This window comes from Salmo trutta, chromosome 22 (assembly GCF_901001165.1).
Source record: "Salmo trutta chromosome 22, fSalTru1.1, whole genome shotgun sequence".
In the NCBI taxonomy this organism is placed as follows: Eukaryota; Metazoa; Chordata; class Actinopteri; order Salmoniformes; family Salmonidae; genus Salmo; species Salmo trutta.
Genome location: NC_042978.1, coordinates 51,646,565 through 51,672,524, shown reverse-complemented (window position 1 = coordinate 51,672,524; position 25,960 = coordinate 51,646,565). Strand labels below are relative to the sequence as shown.

Below are 25,960 nucleotides of genomic sequence, written 5' to 3'. Positions count from 1 at the left end.
TATATACTACTGGTATACTACTATTATTACTACTACTACTACTACTACTACTACTATTATTACTGCTACTACTGCTACTACTACTACTACTACTATGACTATTATTATGGATCCCCATTATTTTCTGCCAAGGCAGCAGCTACTCTTCCTGGGGTTTAATATGGATCCCCATTATTTCCTGCCAAGGCAGCAGCTACTCTTCCTGGGGTTTATTATGGATCCCCATTAGTTCCTGCCAAGGCAGCAGCTACTCTTCCTGGGGTTTATTATGGATGCCCATTAGTTCCTGTCAAGGCAGCAGCTACTCTTCCTGGGGTTTATTATGGATCCCCATTAGTTCCTGCCAAGGCAGCAGCTACTCTTCCTGGGGTTTATTATGGATCCCCATTAGTTCCTGCCAAGGCAGCAGCTACTCTTCCTGGGGTTTATTATGGATCCCCATTAGTTCCTGCCAAGGCAGCAGCTACTCTTCCTGGGGTTTATTAGGGTTCCTGAGGAGCAAGCATTTCACACATATTTTCCAGATACTGACTGTTAGCACTTGGTGTTCTATAGCAGCTTCCCACCAGAATGGGCTTTAGGTGAGGCAGATGAACCTGTAGCCATATTACTTCAACAGTATTTAACATGAGATCGTCTCTAATCTTTACAGGAATGTGGTTCTGAATGTAAACCGTAACACCTCCACCATTGGCATTTCTGTATTTTCTGTAAATATTATAACCTTGTATTGCTACCACTGTATCATCAAAGGTATTATCTAAGTGAGTTTCAGAGATCTGTTCAACTTACTCTTTAAAGTTGTAACAAGGTGGCCATAGAAATTGTAACGCCCTGGCCATAGAGATGGGTTTTTTGTTCTTTATTTTGGTTAGGCCAGGGTGTTACATTGGGTGGGCGTTCTATGTTCCTTTTTCTATGTTTTTTTTATTTCTTTGTTTTGGGCTGAGTAGGGTTCCCAATCAGAGGCAGCTGTCTATCGTTGTCTTTGATTAGGAATCATACTTAGGCTTCCTGTTTTCCTTTGGGGTTTTGTGGGTAGTTGTTTTCTGTCTTGTGTGTGTTCACCTGGCAGAACTGTTGGCTTTCGTTTTCCCTGTTTAGTTTTTTGAAGTGTCTCATTAAAAATCATTATGACCACTTACCACGCTGCATCTTGGTCCCCTCTTCCAGACGATCGTTACAGAAATAAACGTGGGGTGTGTGGGGTACGGGCTGTTTCCCAATGCTGGAAGGTGGGGGGGGGGGGGGTTCTGAGTGAAAAAGGTTGAGAACCCTTGTGCTAAATTGCTAAAATGTTATTCTCTCTGTAGGACGGTCCTGCGCCGGGTCTGGGCCGGGTGATAGGGGAGCTGGGCGAGGATGGGTGGATTCGGATCCAGTGGGATACCAGCAGTACCAACTCCTACAGGATGGGCAAGGAGGGCAAATACGACCTGAAACTGTCAGAGCCACCGCCTGCCTCCCAGCCTGCTACTGAAGACTCTGACACAGAGGATGACACTGGTCAGTATACATACACCCCCTGGTCAGTATATATACACCCCCTGGTCAGTATATATACACCCCCTGGTCAGTATATATACACCCCCTGGTCAGTATATATACACCCCCTGGTCAGTATATATACACCCCCTGGTCAGTATATATACACCCCCTGGTCAGTATATATACACCCCCTGGTCAGTACATACACCCCCTGGTCAGTATATATACACCCCCTGGTCAGTATATATACACCCCCTGGTCAGTATATATACACCCCCTGGTCAGTATATATACACCACCTGGTCAGTATAAATACACCACCTGGTCAGTATAAATACACCACCTGGTCAGTATAAATACACCACCTGGTCAGTATAAATACACCACCTGGTCAGTATAAATACACCACCTGGTCAGTATAAATACACCCCCTGGTCAGTATATATACACCACCTGGTCAGTATATATACACCCCCTGGTCAGTATATATACACCACCTGGTCAGTATATATACACCACCTGGTCAGTATATATACACCCCCTGGTCAGTATATACACCCCCTGGTCAGTATATATACACCCCCTGGTCAGTATATATATACACCCCCTGGTCAGTATATATACACCCCCTGGTCAGTGTATATATACACCACCTGGTCAGTATATATACACCACCTGGTCAGTATATATACACCCCCTGGTCAGTGTATATATACACCCCCTGGTCAGTGTATATATACACCCCCTGGTCAGTGTATATATACACCCCCTGGTCTGTATATATATACCCCCTGGTCTGTATATATATACCCCCTGGTCTGTATATATACACCCCCTGGCCAGTGTATATATACACCCCCTGGTCAGTATATATACACCACCTGGTCAGTATATATACACCACCTGGTCAGTATATATACACCACCTGGTCAGTATATACACACCACCTGGTCAGTATATACACACCACCTGGTCAGTATATACACACCACCTGGTCAGTATATATACACCCCCTGGTCAGTATATATACACCCCCTGGTCAGTATATATACACCACCTGGTCAGTGTATATACACCACCTGGTCAGTATATATACACCCCCTGGTCAGTGTATATATACACCACCTGGTCAGTGTATATATACACCCCCTGGTCAGTATATATACACCCCCTGGTCAGTATATAAATCGAAGATATATTTGGTTACTCTGTTGGTTACTACATGATTCCATATGTGTTATTTCATAGTTTTGATATCTTCATTATTTTTCTGCAATGTAGAAAATAGTAAAAATAAAGAAAAACCCTTGAATGAGTAGGTGTGTCCAAACGTTTGACTGGTACTGTATACACACAATACACCCCCATGATGCAATCAAATCCAGTTAAATTAGATTTCTTAAGGCCTACATTAACAATGATCAAAGCAAGTGCTTTACAGCGTGTAGTAAGGAAGGTGAAATAACATGTCAAACAGACCTTTTCTCTTAATGCACAGGTGTATGTGTAGCACCAGCTATCAGAGCAGATCCCAGATCACTGCACCTGTACATAGCCCATCTATAATTTAGCCCAAACAACTACCTCTTCCCCTACTGTATTTATTTATTTATTTATTTATTTTGCTCCTTTGCACCATATTATTTATATTTTAACTTTGAACTTTCTTCAAATAACAAATCTACCATTCCAGTGTTTTACTTGCTATACTTTATTTACTCTGCCACCATGGCCTATTTTGCCTTTACCTCCATTATCTCACATCATTTGCTCACATTGTATATAGACTTATTTTTCTACTGTATTATTGACTGTATGTTGTTTACTCCATGTGTAACTCTGTGTTGTTGTATGTTGTCGAACTGCTTTGCTTTATCTTGGCCAGGTCGCAGTTGTAAATGAGAACTTGTTCTCAACTGGCCTACCTGGTTAAATAAAGGACTTGTTCTCAACTGGCCTACCTGGTTAAATAAAGGACTTGTTCTCAACTGGTCTACCTGGTTAAATAAAGGACTTGTTCTCAGCTGGTCTACCTGGTTAAATAAAGGACTTGTTCTCAACTGGTCTACCTGGATAAATAAAGGACTTGTTCTCAACTGGCCTACCTGGTTAAATAAAGGACTTGTTCTCAACTGGCCTACCTGGTTAAATAAAGGACTTGTTCTCAACTGGTCTACCTGGTTAAATAAAGGACTTGTTCTCAACTGGCCAACCTGGTTAAATAAAGGACTTGTTCTCAACTAGCCTACCTGGTTAAATAAAGGACTTGTTCTCAGCTGGTCTACCTGGTTAAATAAAGGACTTGTTCTCAACTGGTCTACCTGGTTAAATAAAGGACTTGTTCTCAACTGGCCAACCTGGTTAAATAAAGGACTTGTTCTCAACTGGCCTACCTGGTTAAATAAAGGACTTGTTCTCAGCTGGTCTACCTGGTTAAATAAAGGACTTGTTCTCAGCTGGTCTACCTGGTTAAATAAAGGACTTGTTCTCAACTGGCCTACCTGGTTAAATAAAGGACTTGTTCTCAACTGGCCAACCTGGTTAAATAAAGGACTTGTTCTCAACTAGCCTACCTGGTTAAATAAAGGACTTGTTCTCAACTGGTCTACCTGGTTAAATAAAGGACTTGTTCTCAACTGGTCTACCTGGTTAAATAAAGGACTTGTTCTCAACTGGTCTACCTGGTTAAATAAAGGACTTGTTCTCAACTGGTCTACCTGGTTAAATAAAGGACTTGTTCTCAACTGGTCTACCTGGTTAAATAAAGGACTTGTTCTCAACTGGTCTACCTGGTTAAATAAAGGACTTGTTCTCAACTGGCCTACCTGGTTAAATAAAGGACTTGTTCTCAACTGGCCTACCTGGTTAAATAAAGGACTTGTTCTCAACTGGCCTACCTGGTTAAATAAAGGACTTGTTCTCAACTGGCCTACCTGGTTAAATAAAGGACTTGTTCTCAACTGGCCTACCTGGTTAAATAAAGGACTTGTTCTCAACTGGCCTACCTGGTTAAATAAAGGACTTGTTCTCAACTGGCCTACCTGGTTAAATAAAGGACTTGTTCTCAACTGGCCTACCTGGTTAAATAAAGGACTTGTTCTCAACTGGCCTACCTGGTTAAATAAAGGACTTGTTCTCAACTAGCCTACCTGGTTAAATAAAGGACTTGTTCTCAACTGGCCTACCTGGTTAAATAAAGGACTTGTTCTCAACTGGCCTACCTGGTTAAATAAAGGACTTGTTCTCAACTAGCCTACCTGGTTAAATAAAGGACTTGTTCTCAACTGGTCTACCTGGTTAAAAAAAGGTGAAAAAAAATAAAAAAATGTATGTTCGTTCCTGTGTTGTGTATTAGAAGGAGAGGTGCTGGATAAGAGCGCCCACCCTACAGCCATGTTGTTGACCAGTACAGTGAACCTGTTGAAGACCTTGTCTCTGTCTGCTGGAATCTACTCCGAGGTGATGCAGACGGATGCCACACGGACACTCTGTGGTCTTCTCCGCATGCTGGTGGAGAGTGGAGCCAACGACAAGACGGGTAAACTCACTGGATCCTCAAGGAAGAGGCTAATGTCGATGTAATCACTCAGGTATCCAGGGGAGCAGCATCGTAGCTGGTGTACTCTCTGTCCTGACCTTTAACCTCTACCCTCAGGTTGTCCATCTCACCGGCTGGTATCCAGGGAGCAGCATCGTAGCTGGTGTACTCTCTGTCCTGACCTTTAACCTCTACCCTCAGGTTGTCCATCTCACCGGCTGGTATCCAGGGAGCAGCATCGTAGCTGGTGTACTCTCTGTCCTGACCTTTAACCTCTACCCTCAGGTTGTCCATCTCACCGGCTGGTATCCAGGGAGCAGCATCGTAGCTGGTGTACTCTCTGTCCTGACCTTTAACCTCTACCCTCAGGTTGTCCATCTCACCGGCTGGTATCCAGGGAGCAGCATCGTAGCTGGTGTACTCTCTGTCCTGACCTTTAACCTCTACCCTCAGGTTGTCCATCTCACCGGCTGGTATCCAGGGAGCAGCATCGTAGCTGGTGTACTCTCTGTCCTGACCTTTAACCTCTACCCTCAGGTTGTCCATCTCACCGGCTGGTATCCAGGGAGCAGCATCGTAGCTGGTGTACTCTCTTTCCTGACCTTTAACCTCTACCCTCAGGTTGTCCATCTCACCGGCTGGTATCCAGGGAGCAGCATCGTAGCTGGTGTACTCTCTGTCCTGACCTTTAACCTCTACCCTCAGGTTGTCCATCTCACCGGCTGGTATCCAGGGAGCAGCATCGTAGCTGGTGTACTCTCTGTCCTGACCTTTAACCTCTACCCTCAGGTTGTCCATCTCACCGGCTGGTATCCAGGGAGCAGCATCGTAGCTGGTGTACTCTCTGTCCTGACCTTTAACCTCTACCCTCAGGTTGTCCATCTCACCGGCTGGTATCCAGGGAGCAGCATCGTAGCTGGTGTACTCTGGGTTTCATCCGCAGCATGGCTCTCCAGCCCCAGATGTGTTCCACTCTCAGCACTTCAGCCTGGATCAGCCTGCTGATCCGCATCGTTGAGGGACAACAGTCCTGTAATGCTGTTACACTGCAGAGACAGGTAACACCACCTTGATGTTGGTCAATAAAAGACTGGTGAGGATGTTCTGTTGGTGGTGGGGAAGCTCTGCCTTTGGTACCAGTAAAGACTGGTGGTGGGGAAGCTCTGCCTTTGGTACCAGTAAAGACTGGTGGTGGGGAAGCTCTGCCTTTGGTACCAGTAAAGACTGGTGGTGGGGAAGCTCTGCCTTTGGTACCAGTAAAGACTGTTGGTGGGGAAGCTCTGCCTTTGGTACCAGTAAAGACTGGTGAGGATGTTCTGTTGGTGGTGGGGAAGCTCTGCCTTTGGTACCAGTAAAGACTGGTGAGGATGTTCTGTTGGTGGTGGGGAAGCTCTGCCTTTGGTACCAGTAAAGACTGGTGGTGGGGAAGCTCTACCTTTGGTACCAGTAAAGACTGTTGGTGGGGAAGCTCTGCCTTTGGTACCAGTAAAGACTGGTGAGGATGTTCTGTTGGTGGTGGGGAAGCTCTGCCTTTGGTACCAGTAAAGACTGGTGGTGGGGAAGCTCTGCCTTTGGTACCAGTAAAGACTGGTGGTGGGGAAGCTCTGCCTTTGGTACCAGTAAAGACTGGTGGTGGGGAAGCTCTACCTTTGGTACCAGTAAAGACTGGTGGTGGGGAAGCTCTGCCTTTGGTACCAGTAAAGACTGGTGGTGGGGAAGCTCTGCCTTTGGTACCAGTAAAGACTGGTGGTGGGGAAGCTCTGCCTTTGGTACCAGTAAAGACTGGTGAGGATGTTCTGTTGGTGGTGGGGAAGCTCTGCCTTTGGTACCAATAAAGACTGGTGGTGGGGAAGCTCTGCCTTTGGTACCGTCATGCTCCAGAGAGACTGAATAGAGAGGGTGTGTGGACATAGCCAAAAGGCATGTCCCTTACACGGTCTCCTCCTCCCTGTCCCCAGATGTCTAACTGATCCTGGCTCTGCGTCCTGGCTCTGCGTCCTGGCTCTGCGTCTGCTGTATAGAGATGTCTAAATGAGAGAGTCCCCTTATCCCCTGTATCCATATTATTCTGTGTGTAACGAGTGTCTCATCCCTGTCTCCAGATCCTGGCTCTGCGTCTGCTGCAGGCCGTGCTCCCCTCCTGGGACAAGATGGAGAGATCTCAGGACATGAAGTTCCTGGTGGAAAAACTCTTTGGTTTCCTTGGGTGTCTACTTCGTTCCTGCTCCTCTGACCTGCCCTTACTCAGAGGTATGTACCCTCACCCTGATCCTAAACTCTTTGGTTTCCTGGGCTGTCTACTTCGTTCCTCTGACCTACCCCTACTCAGAGATATGTTAGGGTTCAATACAACTTCATGAACGCCGTCAGGAAAAAATGAAGGCATGAAAGACCCGATAATAACATCCTACATGTACAATACCTAGAACAGGACCGTAAACATGCAGAACGTTCCCTCAGAGTAACTTCATCTGCTCTCCGTTGTCTGTCGTAACATGTCTTCCTGTCCCTGTCACAGAGGGCTCTCTGAGACGCAGGAAGTCCCGCCCCCAGGCCTCTCTGACAGCCAGTCACAGCAGTACGCTGGCTGAGGAGATTGTTGCTGTGCTGCGTACGCTGCACTCCCTGGGCCAATGGAACGCTCTCCTCAACGACTACATCAACTGTCAACTCAGCTGTATTGGAGATGTGATGTCCGGACGACACTCTGAGACGGTACTCACGTTTTTTACTGCACTACGGGCCGTTTCCCGGACACTAAAAAGCTTTTTCAATGGAGAATCTGCTGCTGAGAATGCTTTTTTATATTTATGTTGTGATGTTGTCTTCATGTAGGAGTAGTAGCGCTTAGTGTATGTTCAAGAGAGATTTCCTCCCCCCCTCCAGGATCAACTTCTGTCTCCCAATCTGACTGTTGTTAGAACTCTTCACGACCCTTATGGCAGGGTTTTAACGTCCATTGTCATTGTTGACTTTACTGTTCTTTACGTAAACATCTGCGTCGTAGAAATGATCACCGTAAAATAATGTTCTCTCTCTCCTGTCTCTCTGTCCCTAGACGCTCCTGGAGGAGTACTTCCCTGACTCGGAGGGCCCCAGGGTGGGTAGTCTGATGGCCGTGCTGGCTGTGATCGGGGGCATCGACGAGAGGCTGAGGCTGGGCGGACAGGTGATCCATGAGGAGTATGGAGAAGGAACGGTCACGCGAGTCACACCTAAAGGACGAATCACAGTGCAGTTTCATGAGATGAGGACATGTCGGGTCTGCCTGCTCAGCCAACTGAAACCAGTGGGTGTTTAGCTGTGTACAGACACACACACACACACACACACACACACACACACACACACACACACACACACACACACAGTCTTGTACAGCTAACCTTGTGGGGACACACAATTCGGTCCCATTCAAAATCCTATTTTCCCTAAACATAACCCTAGCCCCTAACCCTAGCCCCTAACCCTAGCTCTTAACCCTAGCTCCTAACCCTAACCCTTAACGTAATTCTAACCTTAAACGTAAACAGCCTAGAAATAGCATTTGAAATCGTAGAGACGAACAAAAAGTCCCCAGTTAGTCTATTCTATCAAGGGAATTCTGGCCCCCACAAGAATAGTTAAACACGTCCACACACACACACACACACACACACACAAACACACACACACACACACACACACACACACACACACACACACACACACACACACACACACACACACACACACACACACACACACACACACACACACACACACACACACACACCATTATCTCCAGGTCTTGTTCTAATAACCCTGCGTCTGTCCCCTAGCTACCAGTGGTATCGTTCAGTGTTCAGAACCTTCCCTTTTCTGACTCCATGTTGGTTGTCTGGGCTCAACTGGTTAACCTGGCCGGCAGCAAGCTGGAAAAACAACGGCTGAAGAAGTCTCTCAGCCGCGGGCTCACAGGTAGAAGAACACCCACAGAATCACTGTCTGAGTCACTAACTGTACTAGTTAACTCTCTGAATCACTGTCTGAGTCACTAACTGTACTAGTTAACTCTCTGAATCACTGTCTGAGTCGCTAACTGTACTAGTTAACTCTCTGAATCACTGTACTAGTTAACTCTCTGAATCACTGTCTGAGTCACTAACTGTACTAGTTAACTCTCTGAATCACTGTCTGAGTCACTAACTGTACTAGTTAACTCTCTGAATCACTGAGTCATGCAAACTGTACTAGTTAACTCTCTGAATCACTGAGTCATGCAAACTGTACTAGTTAACTCTCTGAATCACAGTCATGCAAACTGTACTAGTTAACTCTCTGAATCACTGTCTGAGTCGCTAACTGTACTAGTTAACTCTCTGAATCACTGTGAGTCACTAACTGTACTAGTTAACTCTCTGAATCACTGAGTCACTAACTGTACTCTCAGCTGGAAATCTGTGCCGTTACCATAGGTTACTGTACTGACGTTACCATAGGCTACTGTACTGACGTTACCATAGGTTACTGTACTGACGTTACCATAGGTTACTGTACTGACGTTACCCCAGGTTACTGTACTGACGTTACCCCAGGTTACTGTACTGACCTGACGTTACCATAGGTTACTGTACTGACCTGACGTTACCATAGGTTACTGTACTGACCTGACGTTACCATAGGTTACTGTACTGACGTTACCGTAGGTTACTGTACTGACGTTACCGTAGGTTACTGTGCTGACGTTACCGTAGGTTACTGTGCTGACGTTACCGTAGGTTACTGTGCTGACGTTACCGTAGGTTACTGTGCTGACGTTACCGTAGGTTACTGTGCTGACGTTACCGTAGGTTACTGTGCTGACGGTACCGTAGGTTACTGTGCTGACGGTACCGTAGGCTACTGTGCTGACGGTACCGTAGGCTACTGTGCTGACGGTACCGTAGGTTACTGTGCTGACGTTACCGTAGGTTACTGTGCTGACGTTACCGTAGGTTACTGTGCTGACGTTACCGTAGGTTACTGTGCTGACGTTACCGTAGGTTACTGTGCTGACGTTACCGTAGGTTACTGTGCTGACGGTACCGTAGGTTACTGTAGTGACGGTACCGTAGGTTACTGTAGTGACGGTACCGTAGGTTACTGTAGTGACGGTACCGTAGGTTACTGTAGTGACGGTACCGTAGGTTACTGTACTGACGTTACCGTAGGTTACTGTACTGACCTGAGGTTACCGTAGGTTACTGTACTGACCTGAGGTTACTGTACTGACGTTACCGTAGGTTACTGTACTGACGTTACCGTAGGTTACTGTACTGACGTTACCGTAGGTTACTGTACTGACCTGACGTTACCGTAGGTTACTGTGCTGACGGTACCGTAGGTTACAGTGCTGACGGTACCGTAGGTTACAGTGCTGACGTTACCGTAGGTTACTGTGCTGACGTTACCGTAGGTTACTGTGCTGACGTTACCGTAGGTTACTGTGCTGACGTTACCATAGGTTACTGTACTGACCTGACGTTACCATAGGTTACTGTACTGACCTGACGTTACCATAGGTTACTGTACTGACCTGACGTTACCATAGGTTACTGTACTGACCTGACGTTACCATAGGTTACTGTACTTACCTGACGTTACCATAGGTTACTGTACTGACCTGACGTTACCATAGGTTACTGTACTGACCTGACGTTACCATAGGTTACTGTACTTACCTGACGTTACCATAGGTTACTGTACTGACCTGACGTTACCATAGGTTACTGTACTTACCTGACGTTACCATAGGTTACTGTACTGACCTGACGTTACCATAGGTTACTGTGCTGACGTTACCGTAGGTTACTGTGCTGACGTTACTGATTGGTGAAATTACTTAATGAGATAAATGTAAAAAAAAAGTTCACAGTTAAATGGAACAGAAAGGAATGATATAAACCAGTATTTGTTTGGGTTCAAACCGGTTCAGAACAACAAGGGTTCAAACCGGTTCAGAACAACAAGGTTCAAACCGGTTCAGAACAACAAGGGTTCAAACCGGTTCAGAACAACAAGGGTTCAAACCGGTTCAGAACAACAAGGGTTCAAACCGGTTCAGAACAACAAGGGTTCAAACCGGTTCAGAACAACAAGGGTTCAAACCGGTTCAGAACAACAAGGGTTCAAACCGGTTCAGAACAACAACAAAATAATTTTGGTTCCATCCGCTGCTACAAACCCGCTGTGAAACCAGGCCAGACACCTACAGCTGCTCTCTTCAGTACAGCTGCTCTCTTCAGTACAGCTGCTCTCTTCAGTACAGCTGCTCTCTTCAGTTTAGTGTGTTTACTATAATGTTCTGACTGAGACAATGAACTTTACATGCTGTTGTCTTTCTGGCTGTGTTCTGCTCAGTGCTGTGATATGGTGGGTTCTTGTTGAATGGTTCTTTATGCCTCACTAACCTGATTCAACCTCCTGGCAGTCACGCCTACTGACTGTATTTCACACAGTAGAAGTCTGTCTGTTCACTCTGTGTGTGTGTGTGTGTGTGTGTGTGTGTGTGTGTGTGTGTGTGTGTGTGTGTGTGTGTGTGTGTGTGTGTGTGTGTGTGTGTGTGTGTGTGTGTGTGTGTGTGTGTGTGTGTGTGTGTGTGGACAGTCCAGGGTGTAACTTTTTGTGTTGTTGGAATCTAGCTGACCAGGTCGACGTTGCCCTCTTGCGGTGCCAGCAGCTGAGACTGTACATCCTGAAGGCAGCCAGGGCCCTCCTCTCACACCAGGACAAGCTACGACAGATACTCTCACAGGCTGCCGTACTGGACCTCCCACCCAACCCTGGTGGTAAGCACTGATTCTGGGTCAGAACTAGACCTCCTACCCAACCCTGGTGGTAAGCACTGATTCTGGGTCAGAACTAGGACTAGACCTCCTACCCAACCCTGGGTGGTAAGCACTGATTCTGGGTCAGATCTAGTACTAGCAGGGCATCCTTACAAAGGAGCCTATGCCTGTCTCTCCAGACGTGGGTGATCTGTCTTCCTGACTGTCCCCTGTCCCTCCCTTGTCCTCCTCTCTCTCTCTCCTTACAGAGGAGCCTGTGCCTGTCTCTCCAGACGTGGGTGACCTGTCTCCTGAGGGTCCCCTGCCCCCCCTTATCCTTCTCCAGCAGCTCCTTTCTGCAGCCACACAGCCCTCGCCGATCAAGGCCATCTTCAACAGGCAGGAACTGGAGGTAAGCACAGGCACACACACACCTGCGTTTCCGTTAGCCAGTAATTGCCAGTTTTTGGCAAAATACAACAAATTAAAATTAAATTGTTGCTGGCCAAATTGTCAGGGAGAAAAAAAATCCCATTGCAAAAAATAATTTGTATTTGTTGATGGAAATACCAGTCAACTTCAAAGGCAAATATACACAAATATACACAACAAAAATATAAACGCAACATGTAAAGTGTTGGTCCCATGTTTCATGAGCTGAAATAAAAGATCCCAGAAACGTTCCATACGCACAAAAAACTGATTTCTCTTAAATTTTGTGCCGCAGCACATTGATGCTCAAAAGTAGAACGGGCTAATGACTTGGTACCGGGGGGCTAATGACTTGGTACCGGGGGGCTAATGACTTGGTACCGGGGGGCTAATGACTTGGTACCGGGGGGCTAATGACTTGGTACCGGGGGGCTAATGACTTGGTACCAGGGGGCTAATGACTTGGTACCGGGGCCTAATGACTCGGTACCGGGGCCTAATGGCTCGGTACCGGGGCCTAATGGCTCGGTACCGGGGCCTAGTGACTCGGTACCAGGGGCTAGTGACTCGGTACCGGGGGCTAGTGACTCGATACCGGGGGCTAATGTCTCGGTACCGGGGGCTAATGTCTCGGTACCGGGGGCTAATGTCTCGGTACCGGGGGCTAATGTCTCGGTACCGGGGGCTAATGACTCGGTACCGGGGGCTAATGACTCGGTACCGGGGGCTAATGAATGTCATCTAAATATATATTTTTTTATTTCACCTTTTTTTTAACCAGGTAGACCAGTTGAGAACAAGTCCTTTATTTAACCAGGTAGACCAGTTGAGAACAAGTCCTTTATTTAACCAGGTAGACCAGTTGAGAACAAGTCCTTTATTTAACCAGGTAGGCCAGTTGAGAACAAGTTCTCATTTACAACTGCGACCTGACCAAGATAAAGCAAAGCAGTTCCACACAAACAACAACACAGAGTTACACATGGAGTAAAACAAACATACAGTCAATAATACAGTAGAGAAATAAGTCTATATACAATGTGAGCAAATGAGGTGAGATAAGGGAGGTAAAGGCAAAAAAGTCCATGGTGGCAAAGTAAATACAATATAGCAAGTAAAACACTGGAATGACACTATAGGGACTTGGGAAAACGCTGTCATGGCTCAAGTCGGCAAATATTTAGTAAGAAACAACTTTGTCATCATCATGTTGTCAAATGTATTAGACAGATTGCAACGTTGTCATTAGCCAGCAAAGTTCGTCAAAAATACCTATCAATGCTAACATTAGCTTGCTAAAATCTGGTGGTCTCCCCTCCACCTCAGCTAGCTAGCTAATGTTATACTGCCTCTAAAGTCAATCTGGTGGTCTCCCCTCCATCCTAGCAAGCTAGCTAATGTTATACTGTCTCTAAAGTCAATCTGGTGGTCTCCCCTCCATCCTAGCTAGCTAGCTAATGTTATACTGTCTCTAAAGTCAATCTGGTGGTCTCCCCTCCATCCTAGCTAGCTAGCTAATGTTATACTGTCTCTAAAGTCAATCTGGTGGTCTCCCCTCCACCTTAGCTAGCTAGCTAATGTTATACTGTCTCTAAAGTCAATCTGGTGGTCTCCCCTCCACCTCAGCTAGCTAGCTAATGTTATACTGTCTCTAAAGTCAATCTGGTGGTCTCCCCTCCATCCTAGCTAGCTAGCTAATGTTATACTGCCTCTAAAGTCAATCTGGTGGTCTCCCCTCCATCCTAGCTAGCTAGCTAATGTTATACTGCTTCTAAAGTCAATCTGGCGACATCAAAATGATGACAAAAGGTTTTCCGACTAATTATTTCCCTCCTTTAGAAATAGCATCGTCTTTTGAAGCCAAAGTAATAAACTTTAGACCAAATCTTCACCTGATGTTGTTTCTGTCTCCTCTAGACGGCAGCCCTGGCAGTGTGTCAGTACTGATGTTGTTTCTGTCTCCTCTAGACGGCAGCCCTGGCAGTGTGTCAGTACTGATGTTGTTTCTGTCTCCTCTAGACTGCAGCCCTGGCAGTGTGTCAGTACCTGGCGGTGGAGTCCACCCACCCTTCCTCACCTCTGTTTGAGAGCAGTAGCTCCAGCGAAGCCACTACCCCCGTCACCGTGCAGCACGTCAAACCCCCTAAACAGAAGAAGCAGAAGGCCTCTCCTGTCCCGCCGCTGCCCATCGTGCTCCAGCTGATGGAAATGGGTTTCCACAGGAACAATATAGAGTTTTCCCTCAAGTCTCTGTCTGGGACCGGCAGCGCTTCTGGTGTACCAGGTACCGTTTAATATATTTAGCTCCAACAGTATTGTGATGGTGTGTATACAGTGAGCTCCAACAGTATTGTGATGGTGTGTGTATACAGTGAGCTCCAACAGTATTGTGATGGTGTGTGTATACAGTGAGCTCCAACAGTATTGTGATGGTGTGTGTATACAGTGAGCTCCAACAGTATTGTGATGGTGTGTGTGTATACAGTGAGCTCCAACAGTATTGTGATGGTGTGTGTATACAGTGAGCTCCAACAGTATTGTGATGGTGTGTGTATACAGTGAGCTCCAACAGTATTATGGTGGTGTGTATACAGTGAGCTCCAACAGTATTGTGATGGTGTGTGTATACAGTGAGCTCACTGTATACACACCATCATGGTGTGTGTGTGTGTGTGTGTGTGTGTGTGTGTGTGTGTGTGTGTGTGTGTGTGTGTGTGGTCCTGTAGGTGTGGAGTCTTTAGTTGCCTGGTTACTGGACCATCCTGATGTGTTAATGTGTGTGTGTGTGTTAATATGGTGTGTGTGTGTGTGTTAATATGGTGTGTGTGTGTGTGTGTGTGGTCCTGTAGGTGTGGAGTCTCTCGTTGCCTGGTTACTGGACCATCCTGATGTCCAGGTGACAGATCTGTCTGATGCCGAAACCGCGTCTGATGACTACTCTGAGGAGGAGCTGGAGGAGGAGCAGGAGGAGCAGGAGGAGGAGCAGGCCCCATTCCCTGTGGTATATTCACCTGTCACCTGGCTACAAACCCAGCTAATACACCTCTACCTGGCTAGCTTACCCCGACAGCCTACCTGGGCACAAAGCAGTCCCTGCTGCCATTACTGCTGAACCAATGAGACTGGGAATCACCCATAGATCTTTTATCATGTGTAGCTGGTATTGTTGGAACTCAACCTGGAACTTTCACATGTTAGATGAATTCATTGGTGTATTTTACATCTCTCTCTGTGTCCTCAGCCTCCTGGTGCAGTGGTGACGGAGACTCAGACCTTTAAGAACCGATCAGATTTCCAGAGCAACGATGACTATGCTGTTTACATCAGAGAGAACATTCAGGTAAGACAGCTGTTTACATTTGAGTTTGAGTTTAGTTTATTTTTACAGGGACAGTGCACATTAATCAACGTTTCAGGAAAAGTGCCGGTTTTAGCCAGCCGGCTAATTTTCAACCGCAGTCCCTGGGCAGGTTATTAAAAACAATTACAATATAGACAATCATAGAACAGTGAGCACACGCAGAGTAACATAGGACAAGCAAGACATAGCATACAGACAGAGCAACATAGGACAAGCAAGACGTAGCATACAGACAGAGCAACATAGGACAAGCAAGATGTAGCATACAGACAGAGCAACATAGAACAAAAAGCAACAAGACAAAATCCATAAAAACAGTGTTTCCACACCTCACAAGCTACAGACAACAGACAACATGGAAAGCGGCAATACACAGCTAGGGATTATGTTCACAAATCTGATTGACCTTTAGCCATGTCTTCATGCATTTTGTGAAAGTGTGATATGTGGTGCAGTTATGTGTGTCTGATGGCAGTGTATTCCAGACATGGGACGCTCTCACAGAGAAAGCGGATTTACTAAAGGTGCTTTTCCTTAAGGGAACTATACAGTCACCTCTCATGGCAGACCTTGTGGATCTGCTGCCATATGTTTGGATTTTCTGTTTAACAAAAATACTGAGTGGAGGGGGAGCTAGGCCATTTAGGATCTTGAATACAAGACATGCGTCGGTGTATTGCACCAGATTTTCCCAACTCAGGAGCTCATGCTTTCTGAGGATGTAACAGTGATGATGGCTATTGGGCTTCCTATCGAGCACTTCGAGAGCCTGTTTAATCAGAGAGAACATTCAGAGAGAACATTCAGGTAAGACTGCTGTTTACATCAGAGAGAACATTCAGGTAAGACTGCTGTTTACATCAGAGAGAACATTCAGGTAAGACTGCTGTTTACATCAGAGAGAACATTCAAGTAAGACGGCCGCCCGGCCAAACTGAGCAATTGGGGGAGAAGGGCCTTGGTCAGGGAGGTGACCAAGAACCCAATGGTCACTCTGACAGAGCTCTAGAGTTCCTCTTTGGAGATGGGAGAACCTTCCAGAAGGACAACCATCTCTGCAGCACTCCACCAATCAGGCCTTTTTGGTAGAGTGGCTAGACAGAAGCCACTCATCAGTAAAAGGCACATGACAGCCCCCTTGGAGTTTGTCAAAATCCACCTAAAGACTCTGACCATGAGGAACAAGATTCTCTGGTCTGATGAAACCAAGATTGAACTCTTTGTCCTGAATGCCAAGCGTTACGTCTGGTGGAAACCTGGCACCATCCCTACGGTGAAGCATGGTGGTGGCAGCATCATGCTGTTGGGATGTTGTTCAGCGGCAGGGACTGGGAGACTAGTCAGGATCGAGGCAAAGATGAACAGAGCGAAGTACAGAGAGATCCTTGATGAAAACCTGCTCCAGAGCGCTCAGGACCTCAGACTGGGGCGAAGGTTAATCTTCCAACAGGACAACGACCCTAATCACACATCCAAGACAATGCAGGCGTGTCTTTGGAACAAGTCTCTGAACGTCCTTGAGTGGCCCATCCAGAGCCCGGACTTGAACCCGATCGAACATCTCTGGAGAGACCTGAAAATAGCTTTGCAGCGACGCTCCCCATCCAACCTGACAGAGCTTGAGAGGATCTGCAGAGAAGAATGGGATAAACTCCCCAAATACAGGTGTGCCAAGCTTGTAGTGTCGTACCCAAGAAGACTTGAGGCTGTAATCGCTGCCAAAGCTGCTTCAACAAGTACCTCTGAATACTTGTGCAAACGTGATATTTCAGTTTTTTAAAATAAATTAGCTAATATTTCTAAAAAAGGTTTTTGCTTTATAGATTGATGAAAAACAATTCAATCAGTTTTGTAATAAGTCTGTAACGGACCAAAATGTGGAAAAAGTCAAAGGGTCGGAATGCTTTCCGAATGCCCTGTACATGTGCTGGTGTTACAGTTGTCCTGTTAGCATCACCTGCCTGTCATGCACTAAAGTCCTAGGTCCAGTAGGTTCTCCACTGAAGGACTGGGTCCAGTAGGTTCTCCACTGAAGGACTGGGCCCAGTAGGTTCACCGCTGAAGGACTGTGTCCAGTAGGTTCACCACTGAAGGACTGGGCCCAGTAGGTTCACAGCTGAAGGACTGGGTCCAGTAGGTTCTCCACTGAAGGACTGGGCCCAGTAGGTTCATCGCTGAAGGACTGGGTCCAGTAGGTTCACCGCTGAAGGACTGGGTCCAGTAGGTTCGCCGCTGAAGGACTGGGTCCAGTAGGTTCACCGCTGAAGGACTGGGTCCAGTAGGTTCGCCGCTGAAGGACTGGGTCCAGTAGGTTCGCCGCTGAAGGACTGGGTCCAGTAGGTTCGCCGCTGAAGGACTGGGTCCAGTAGGTTCGCCGCTGAAGGACTGGGTCCAGTAGGTTCGCCGCTGAAGGACTGGGTCCAGTAGGTTCGCCGCTGAAGGACTGGGTCCAGTAGGTTCGCCGCTGAAGGACTGGGTCCAGTAGGTTCGCCGCTGAAGGACTGGGTCCAGTAGGTTCACCGCTGAAGGACTGGGTCCAGTAGGTTCACCGCTGAAGGACTGGGCCCAGTATGTAATAACAGCTGGGTCTGGTCTACTGAGTTCATTGACCTTCATTGAACCAGAAAAATACAGACAGCCAGTGAGTGAAGTGTCTCGCTTCCTGTTCTGTCTCTTGCGTATCAGGAAGTGTTTAACCTCTGACCCCTATGTACTGTAGGTTGCTTCCTGTTCTGTCTCTTGCGTATCAGGAAGTGTATTTAACCTCTGACCCCTTAACCTCTGATCTCTGTGTGTAGGTGGGCATGATGGTGAAGTGCTGTAGAACGTATGAGGAAGTGTATTTAACCTCTGACCCTTAACCTCTGATCTCTGTGTGTAGGTGGGCATGATGGTGAAGTGCTGTAGAACGTATGAGGAAGTGTACGAGGGAGACATTGGGAAGGTCATTAAACTGGACAGAGATGGACTCCATGACCTGAATGTCCAGTGTGACTGGCAACAGAAAGGAGGGACCTACTGGGTCCGCTATATTCACACTGAACTACTAGGTAAGATGGATGCTTTAAAGCTGTTTTATTAATGTGACTGGGACCTCCTGTAACCTGCCTTCTGATTCACCAGGAGGAAGGCATGTTGAGCCTCCTATAACCTGTTTTCTGATTCACCAGGAGCATGTTGATGTGACTGGGACCTCCTGTAATCTGTTTTCTGATTCACCAGGAGCATATTAATGTGACTGGGACCTCCTGTAATCTGTTTTCTGATTCACCAGGAGCATATTAATGTGACTGGACCTCCTGTAACCTGTTTTCTGATTCACCAGGAGCATATTAATGTGACTGGACCTCCTGTAACCTATTTTCTGATTCACCAGGAGGAGCATGTTGATATTAATGTGACTGGACCTCCTGTAACCTGTTTTCTGATTCACCAGGAGGAGCATATTGAGCCTCCTGTAACCTGTTTTCTGATTCACCAGGAGGAGCATGTTGATATGAATGTGACTGGACCTCCTGTAACCGGTTTTCTGATTCACCAGGAGCATATTAATGTGACTGGACCTCCTGTAACCGGTTTTCTGATTCACCAGGAGCACATTAATGTGACTGGACCTCCTGTAACCTGTTTTCTGATTCACCAGGAGCTTATTAATGTGACTGGGACCTCCTGTAACCTGTTTTTCTGTTGTCTTGCTCCAGGCTTCCCACCACAGACTTCTCCGTCCCACATTAAGATCGGGGACAAAGTGAGGGTGAAGTCTACCGTCACGACGCCAAAGTACAAATGGGGCTCCGTCACTCACAGGAGTGTGGGAGTGGTCAAGGGTAAGTCACTCGTTCGCTATTTTTTTCCCCCTGTTTTTTGTTGTTGTTGTTTTCTACCTGTATTTAAGGACCAAACAAAGTGGACCTCCTGTAACCTGTTATTTTAAAGGAGAATATTCCCCTCAGGTGATCTACCTGCTTAAATAAAGATTATACATCAACTATGGTCCTTGTCATGTGTTCAGCTTTCAGCGCCAATGGGAAGGATGTGATTGTGGACTTCACTCAGCAGTCTCACTGGACCGGGCTGTTGTCTGAGATGGAGCTGGTACCCAGTGTTCACCCTGGTGTCCGGTACGGATACAGTACATTTGGGTTTTATATAGATGTTTTATTTCACCTTTTATTTATTTTTTACCAGGCAAGTCCGTTAAGAAAACGATAGCCTCAGTACTGTTCACAATGATATTACCCAAGTATCTATCTATCTATCTATCTATCTATCTATCTATCTATCTATCTATCTATCTATCTATCTATCTATCTATATCTATCTATCTATCTATCTATCTATCTATCTATCTATCTATCTATCTATCTATCTATCTATCTATCTATCTATCTATCTATCTATCTATCTATCTATCTATCTATCTATCTATCTATCCTATCTATCTATCTATCTATCTATCTATCTATCTATCTATCTATCTATCTATCTATCTATCTATCTATCTATCTATCTATCTATCTATCTATCTATCTATCTATCTATCTATCTATCTATCTATCTATCTATCTAATCTATTTTATCTATCTATCTATCTATCTATCTATAGTGTCTATCTATAGTATATATCTATAGTATCTATCTATCTATCTATCTATCTAATCTATTTTATCTATCTATCTATTTTATCGATCGATCGATAGATAAAATAGATAGATAGATCGATAGATAAAATAGATAGATAGATAAAATAGATAGATAGATAAAATAGATAGATAGATAGATAGATAAAATAGATTAGATAGATTAGATAGATAGATAGATAAAATAGATTAGATAGATAGATAGATAAAATAGATAGATAGATAAAATAGATAGATAGATAAAATAGATAGATAGATAGATAAAATAGATAGATAGATAAAATAGATAGATAGATAAAATAGATAGATAGATAGATAAAATAGATTAGATAGATTAGATAGATAGATAGATAAAATAGATTAGATAGATAGATAGATAAAATAGATTAGATAGATGGGTAGATAGATTGCCTGGTAGATAGATCGATCTATTTTATCTATCTATGTTTTAACCTATTATCCATTCTGTAATGGCCCCTCTGTTCTACCTCTGTTCCTGCAGCTGTGATGGCTGTCATATGTTCCCCATCAACGGCCCCAGGTTTAAATGTCGACACTGTGATGACTTTGACTTCTGTGAGAGATGTTTCAAAACGCGACAACACAACGCAAAGCACTCTTTCGGACGCATCAACGAACCAGGCGAGTTCCACACTTCTGTTTTTTTCAATGAGATTTGATCTGAATCTGAATTCTTTTTCAAAATTTAAAACATTGTTTTTGTGTTTTATACTTTATAGTGCTGTTTCCTGGTCTTGGACTCCAATGTCCTTTTTCAGTAGAGAATCTCCATTCAGAATGTTTTTAGTTCAGGATTTAATCTGCCTCTTTATGTCTATGTAGTGATAATCTGTCTGTTCTCCTCCAGGCCAGTAGTGATAATCTGTCTGTTCTCCTCCAGGCCAGTAGTGATAATCTGTCTGTTCTCCTCCAGGCCAGTAGTGATAATCTGTCTGTTCTCCTCCAGGCCAGTAGTGATAATCTGTCTGTTCTCCTCCAGCCCAGTAGTGATAATCTCTGTCTGTTCTCCTCCAGACCAGTAGTGATAATCTCTGTCTGTTCTCCTCCAGGCCAGTAGTGATAATCTCTGTCTGTTCTCCTCCAGGCCAGTAGTGATAATCTCTGTCTGTTCTCCTCCAGGCCAGTAGTGATAATCTCTGTCTGTTCTCCTCCAGGCCAGTAGTGATAATCTGTCTGTTCTCCTCCAGGCCAGTAGTGATAATCTGTCTGTTCTCCTCCAGGCCAGTAGTGATAATCTGTCTGTTCTCCTCCAGGCCAGTAGTGATAATCTGTCTGTTCTCCTCCAGGCCAGTAGTGATAATCTGTCTGTTCTCCTCCAGGCCAGTAGTGATAATCTGTCTGTTCTCCTCCAGGCCAGTAGTGATAATCTGTCTGTTCTCCTCCAGGCCAGTAGTGATAATCTGTCTGTTCTCCTCCAGGCCAGTAGTGATAATCTGTCTGTTCTCCTCCAGGCCAGTAGTGATAATCTGTCTGTTCTCCTCCAGGCCAGTCTCCAGCGTTCTGCGGGCGCTCAGGGAAGCAGTTGAAGCGTCACCATAGCAACCAGAGGGGCATGCTGGTAGATGAGTGGTCCAGAGCCGTGAAAGGCCTCACCGTGTCGTCGTCTGTGAACCAGGCGTCCCGCCTCATCGACTGCAGTGAGCTCTGCTGGCAATCCTCCGGGTCACAGGGGAAGGTGAGAGCAAAACACCAGCCGTCTGGTATGGCTTCTGTTTCCCTGTAGAGGCAGGGTGGAGGCGGGGCGTGTTGGTGGAGGGAGGCGGGGCGTGTTGGTGGAGGGAGGCGGGGCGTGTTGGTGGAGGGAGGCGGGGCGTGTTGGTGGAGGGAGGCGGGGCGTGTTGGTGGAGGGAGGCGGGGCGTGTTGGTGGAGGGAGGCGGGGCGTGTTGGTGGAGGGAGGCGGGGCGTGTTGGTGGAGGGAGGCGGGGCGGGTTGGTGGAGGGAGGCGGGGCGTGTTGGTGGAGGGAGGCGGGGCGTGTTGGTGGAGGGAGGCGGGGCGTGTTGGTGGAGGGAGGCGGGGCGTGTTGGCGTTCATTTTTCTTATTGGTTGTTTTACTGACCATGTCTCTCTGTCCTGTCTCTCTCTCTCTCTCTCTCCTGTCTCTCTCTCCTGTCTCTCTCTCTCCTGTCTCTCTCTCTCTTTCTCTGTCCTCTCTCTGTCTCTCTGTCTCTCTCTGTCCTGTCTCTCTGTCCTGTCTGTCTGTCCTATCTCTCTGTCCTATCTCTCTCTCTCTGTCCTGTCTCTCTGTCTCTCTGTAGCACTGGATCCGTCTGGAGCTGTTACCTGATGTGTTGGTCCACAGGCTGAAGATGACGGTGGACCCTGCAGACAGCAGCTATATGCCCTCTCTGGTGGTGGTCTCAGGTACACACACACACACACACACACACACACCAGGGTTTCCGTTAGCCGGTAATCGCTGGCGTTTGGCATAGAAATGCCGATAAAGTTGGCGCTGGCAAGTTGTCTGGGCGAAGAAGAAAACTTCCCATCGTGACATAATGCTTTATAGCCTCTACGCTGGTGGACATAATGCTTTATAGCCTCTACGCTGATGGACATAATGCTTTATAGCCTCTACACTGGTGGACATAATGCTTTATAGCCTCTACGCTGGTGGACATAATGCTTTATAGCCTCTACGCTGATGGACATAATGCTTTATAGCCTCTACGCTGATGGACATAATGCTTTATAGCCTCTACGCTGATGGACATAATGCTTTATAGCCTCTACGCTGGTGGACATAATGCTTTATAGCCTCTACGCTGATGGACATAATGCTTTATAGCCTCTACACTGACGGACATAATGCTTTATGGCCTCTACGCTGATGGACATAATGCTTTATAGCCTCTACGCTGATGGACATAATGCTTTATAGCTGCTACACTGACGGACATAATGCTTTATAGCCTCTACGCTGGTGGACATAATGCTTTATAGCCTCTACACTGGTGGACATAATGCTTTATAGCCTCTACGCTGGTGGACATAATGCTTTATAGCTGCTACACTGACGGACATAATGCTTTATAGCCTCTACGCTGGTGGACATAATGCTTTATAGCCTCTACACTGGTGGACATAATGCTTTATAGCCTCTACGCTGGTGGACATAATGCTTTATAGCCTCTACGCTGGTGGACATAATGCTTTATAGCCTCTACGCTGGTGGACATAATGCTTTATAGCCTCTACACTGGTGGACATAATGCTTTATAGCCTCTACGCTGGTGGACATAATGCTTTATAGCCTCTACGCTGATGGACATAATGCTTTATAGCCTCTACGCTGGTGGACATAATGCTTTATAGCCTCTACGCTGATGGACATAATGCTTTATAGCCTCTACGCTGATGGACATAATGCTTTATAGCTGCTACACTGACGGACATAATGCTTTATAGCCTCTACGCTGATGGACATAATGCTTTATAGCCTCTACCCTGATGGACATAATGCTTTATAGCTGCTACACTGGTGGACATAATGCTTTATAGCCTCTACCCTGATGGACATAATGCTTTATAGCCTCTACACTGGTGGACATAATGCTTTATAGCCTCTACGCTGATGGACATAATGCTTTATAGCCTCTACGCTGATGGACATAATGCTTTATAGCCTCTACGCTGATGGACATAATGCTTTATAGCTGCTACACTGACGGACATAATGCTTTATAGCCTCTACGCTGATGGACATAATGCTTTATAGCTGCTACACTGACGGACATAATGCTTTATAGCTGCTACACTGACGGACATAATGCTTTATAGCCTCTACGCTGATGGACATAATGCTTTATAGCCTCTACCCTGATGGACATAATGCCTTATAGCCTCTACACTGGTGGACATAATGCTTTATAGCCTCTACGCTGATGGACATAATGCTTTATAGCCTCTACACTGGTGGACATAATGCCTTATAGCCTCTACACTGGTGGACATAATGCTTTATAGCTGCTACACTGATGGACATAATGCTTTATAGCCTCTACACTGGTGGACATAATGCCTTATAGCCTCTACACTGGTGGACATAATGCTTTATAGCTGCTACACTGGTGGACATAATGCTTTATAGCCTCTACACTGGTGGACATAATGCTTTATAGCCTCTACACTGGTGGACATAATGCTTTATAGCTGCTACACTGGTGGACATAATGCTTTATAGCCTCTACACTGGTGGACATAATGCTTTATAGCCTCTACACTGGTGGACATAATGCTTTATAGCCTCTACACTGATGGACATAATGCTTTATAGCTGCTACACTGACGGACATAATGCTTTATAGCTGCTACACTGACGGACATAATGCTTTATAGCCTCTACGCTGATGGACATAATGCTTTATAGCCTCTACCCTGATGGACATAATGCCTTATAGCCTCTACACTGGTGGACATAATGCTTTATAGCCTCTACGCTGATGGACATAATGCTTTATAGCCTCTACACTGGTGGACATAATGCCTTATAGCCTCTACACTGGTGGACATAATGCTTTATAGCTGCTACACTGATGGACATAATGCTTTATAGCCTCTACACTGGTGGACATAATGCCTTATAGCCTCTACACTGGTGGACATAATGCTTTATAGCTGCTACACTGGTGGACATAATGCTTTATAGCCTCTACACTGGTGGACATAATGCTTTATAGCCTCTACACTGGTGGACATAATGCTTTATAGCTGCTACACTGGTGGACATAATGCTTTATAGCCTCTACACTGGTGGACATAATGCTTTATAGCCTCTACACTGGTGGACATAATGCTTTATAGCCTCTACACTGGTGGACATAATGCTTTATAGTCTCTACACTGGTGGACATAATGCTTTATAGCTGCTACACTGGTGGACATAATGCTTTATAGCCTCTACACTGGTGGACATAATGCTTTATAGCCTCTACACTGGTGGACATAATGCTTTATAGCTGCTACACTGGTGGACATAATGCTTTATAGCCTCTACACTGGTGGACATAATGCTTTATAGCCTCTACACTGGTGGACATACCAGTATATTGGTTAATTTTATTTCACCTTTATTTAACCAGGTAGGCCAGTTGAGAACAAGTCCTTTATTTAACCAGGTAGGCCAGTTGAGAACGAGTCCTTTATTTAACCAGGTAGGCCAGTTGAGAACGAGTCCTTTATTTAACCAGGTAGGCCAGTTGAGAACGAGTCCTTTATTTAACCAGGTAGGCTAGTTGAGAACAAGTCCTTTATTTAACCAGGTAGGCCAGTTGAGAACAAGTCCTTTATTTAACCAGGTAGGCCAGTTGAGAACAAGTTCTCATTTACAACTGCGACCTGGTCAAGATAAAGCAAAGCAGTTCCACACAAACAACAACAGAGGAATAAACAAAATGGAATAAACAAACATACAGTAAATAATACAGTAGAACAAACCAAGAGCAGACTTGGTTTGTACCAGAGCAGTATTATGTTAGTATTTAAATGACTTGGTTTGTACCAGAGCAGTATTATGTTAGTATTTAAATGACTTGGTTTGTACCAGAGCAGTATTATGCTAGTATTTAAATGACTTGGTATGTACCAGAGCAGTATTATGCTAGTATTTAAATGACTTGGTTTGGACCAGAGCAGTATTATGCTAGTATTTAAATGACTTGGTATGTACCAGAGCAGTATTATGTTAGTAT

The 25,960-nt window shown here is 45.6% G+C and overlaps 1 protein-coding gene across 14 annotated transcripts in view; it reads left to right on the top strand.

The window, feature by feature from the left end:
- Window positions 1-25,960, top strand: part of herc2 (HECT and RLD domain containing E3 ubiquitin protein ligase 2) — a 190,590-nt gene that overhangs the window by 76,513 nt on the left and 88,117 nt on the right. For all 14 annotated transcript variants that reach the window (XM_029708353.1, XM_029708347.1, XM_029708357.1 and 11 more), the window contains 18 exons: window positions 1,314-1,506; window positions 4,844-5,026; window positions 5,900-6,084; window positions 7,129-7,276; window positions 7,545-7,741; window positions 8,085-8,315; window positions 8,848-8,986; window positions 11,689-11,835; window positions 12,084-12,226; window positions 14,266-14,530; window positions 15,096-15,247; window positions 15,488-15,586; window positions 18,489-18,657; window positions 19,309-19,434; window positions 19,620-19,728; window positions 20,750-20,889; window positions 21,753-21,943; window positions 22,526-22,631. In XM_029708353.1, coding sequence (XP_029564213.1) covers window positions 1,314-1,506; window positions 4,844-5,026; window positions 5,900-6,084; window positions 7,129-7,276; window positions 7,545-7,741; window positions 8,085-8,315; window positions 8,848-8,986; window positions 11,689-11,835; window positions 12,084-12,226; window positions 14,266-14,530; window positions 15,096-15,247; window positions 15,488-15,586; window positions 18,489-18,657; window positions 19,309-19,434; window positions 19,620-19,728; window positions 20,750-20,889; window positions 21,753-21,943; window positions 22,526-22,631 — 2,923 coding nt within the window. The remainder of the gene's footprint in view (window positions 1-1,313; window positions 1,507-4,843; window positions 5,027-5,899; window positions 6,085-7,128; window positions 7,277-7,544; window positions 7,742-8,084; window positions 8,316-8,847; window positions 8,987-11,688; window positions 11,836-12,083; window positions 12,227-14,265; window positions 14,531-15,095; window positions 15,248-15,487; window positions 15,587-18,488; window positions 18,658-19,308; window positions 19,435-19,619; window positions 19,729-20,749; window positions 20,890-21,752; window positions 21,944-22,525; window positions 22,632-25,960) is intronic.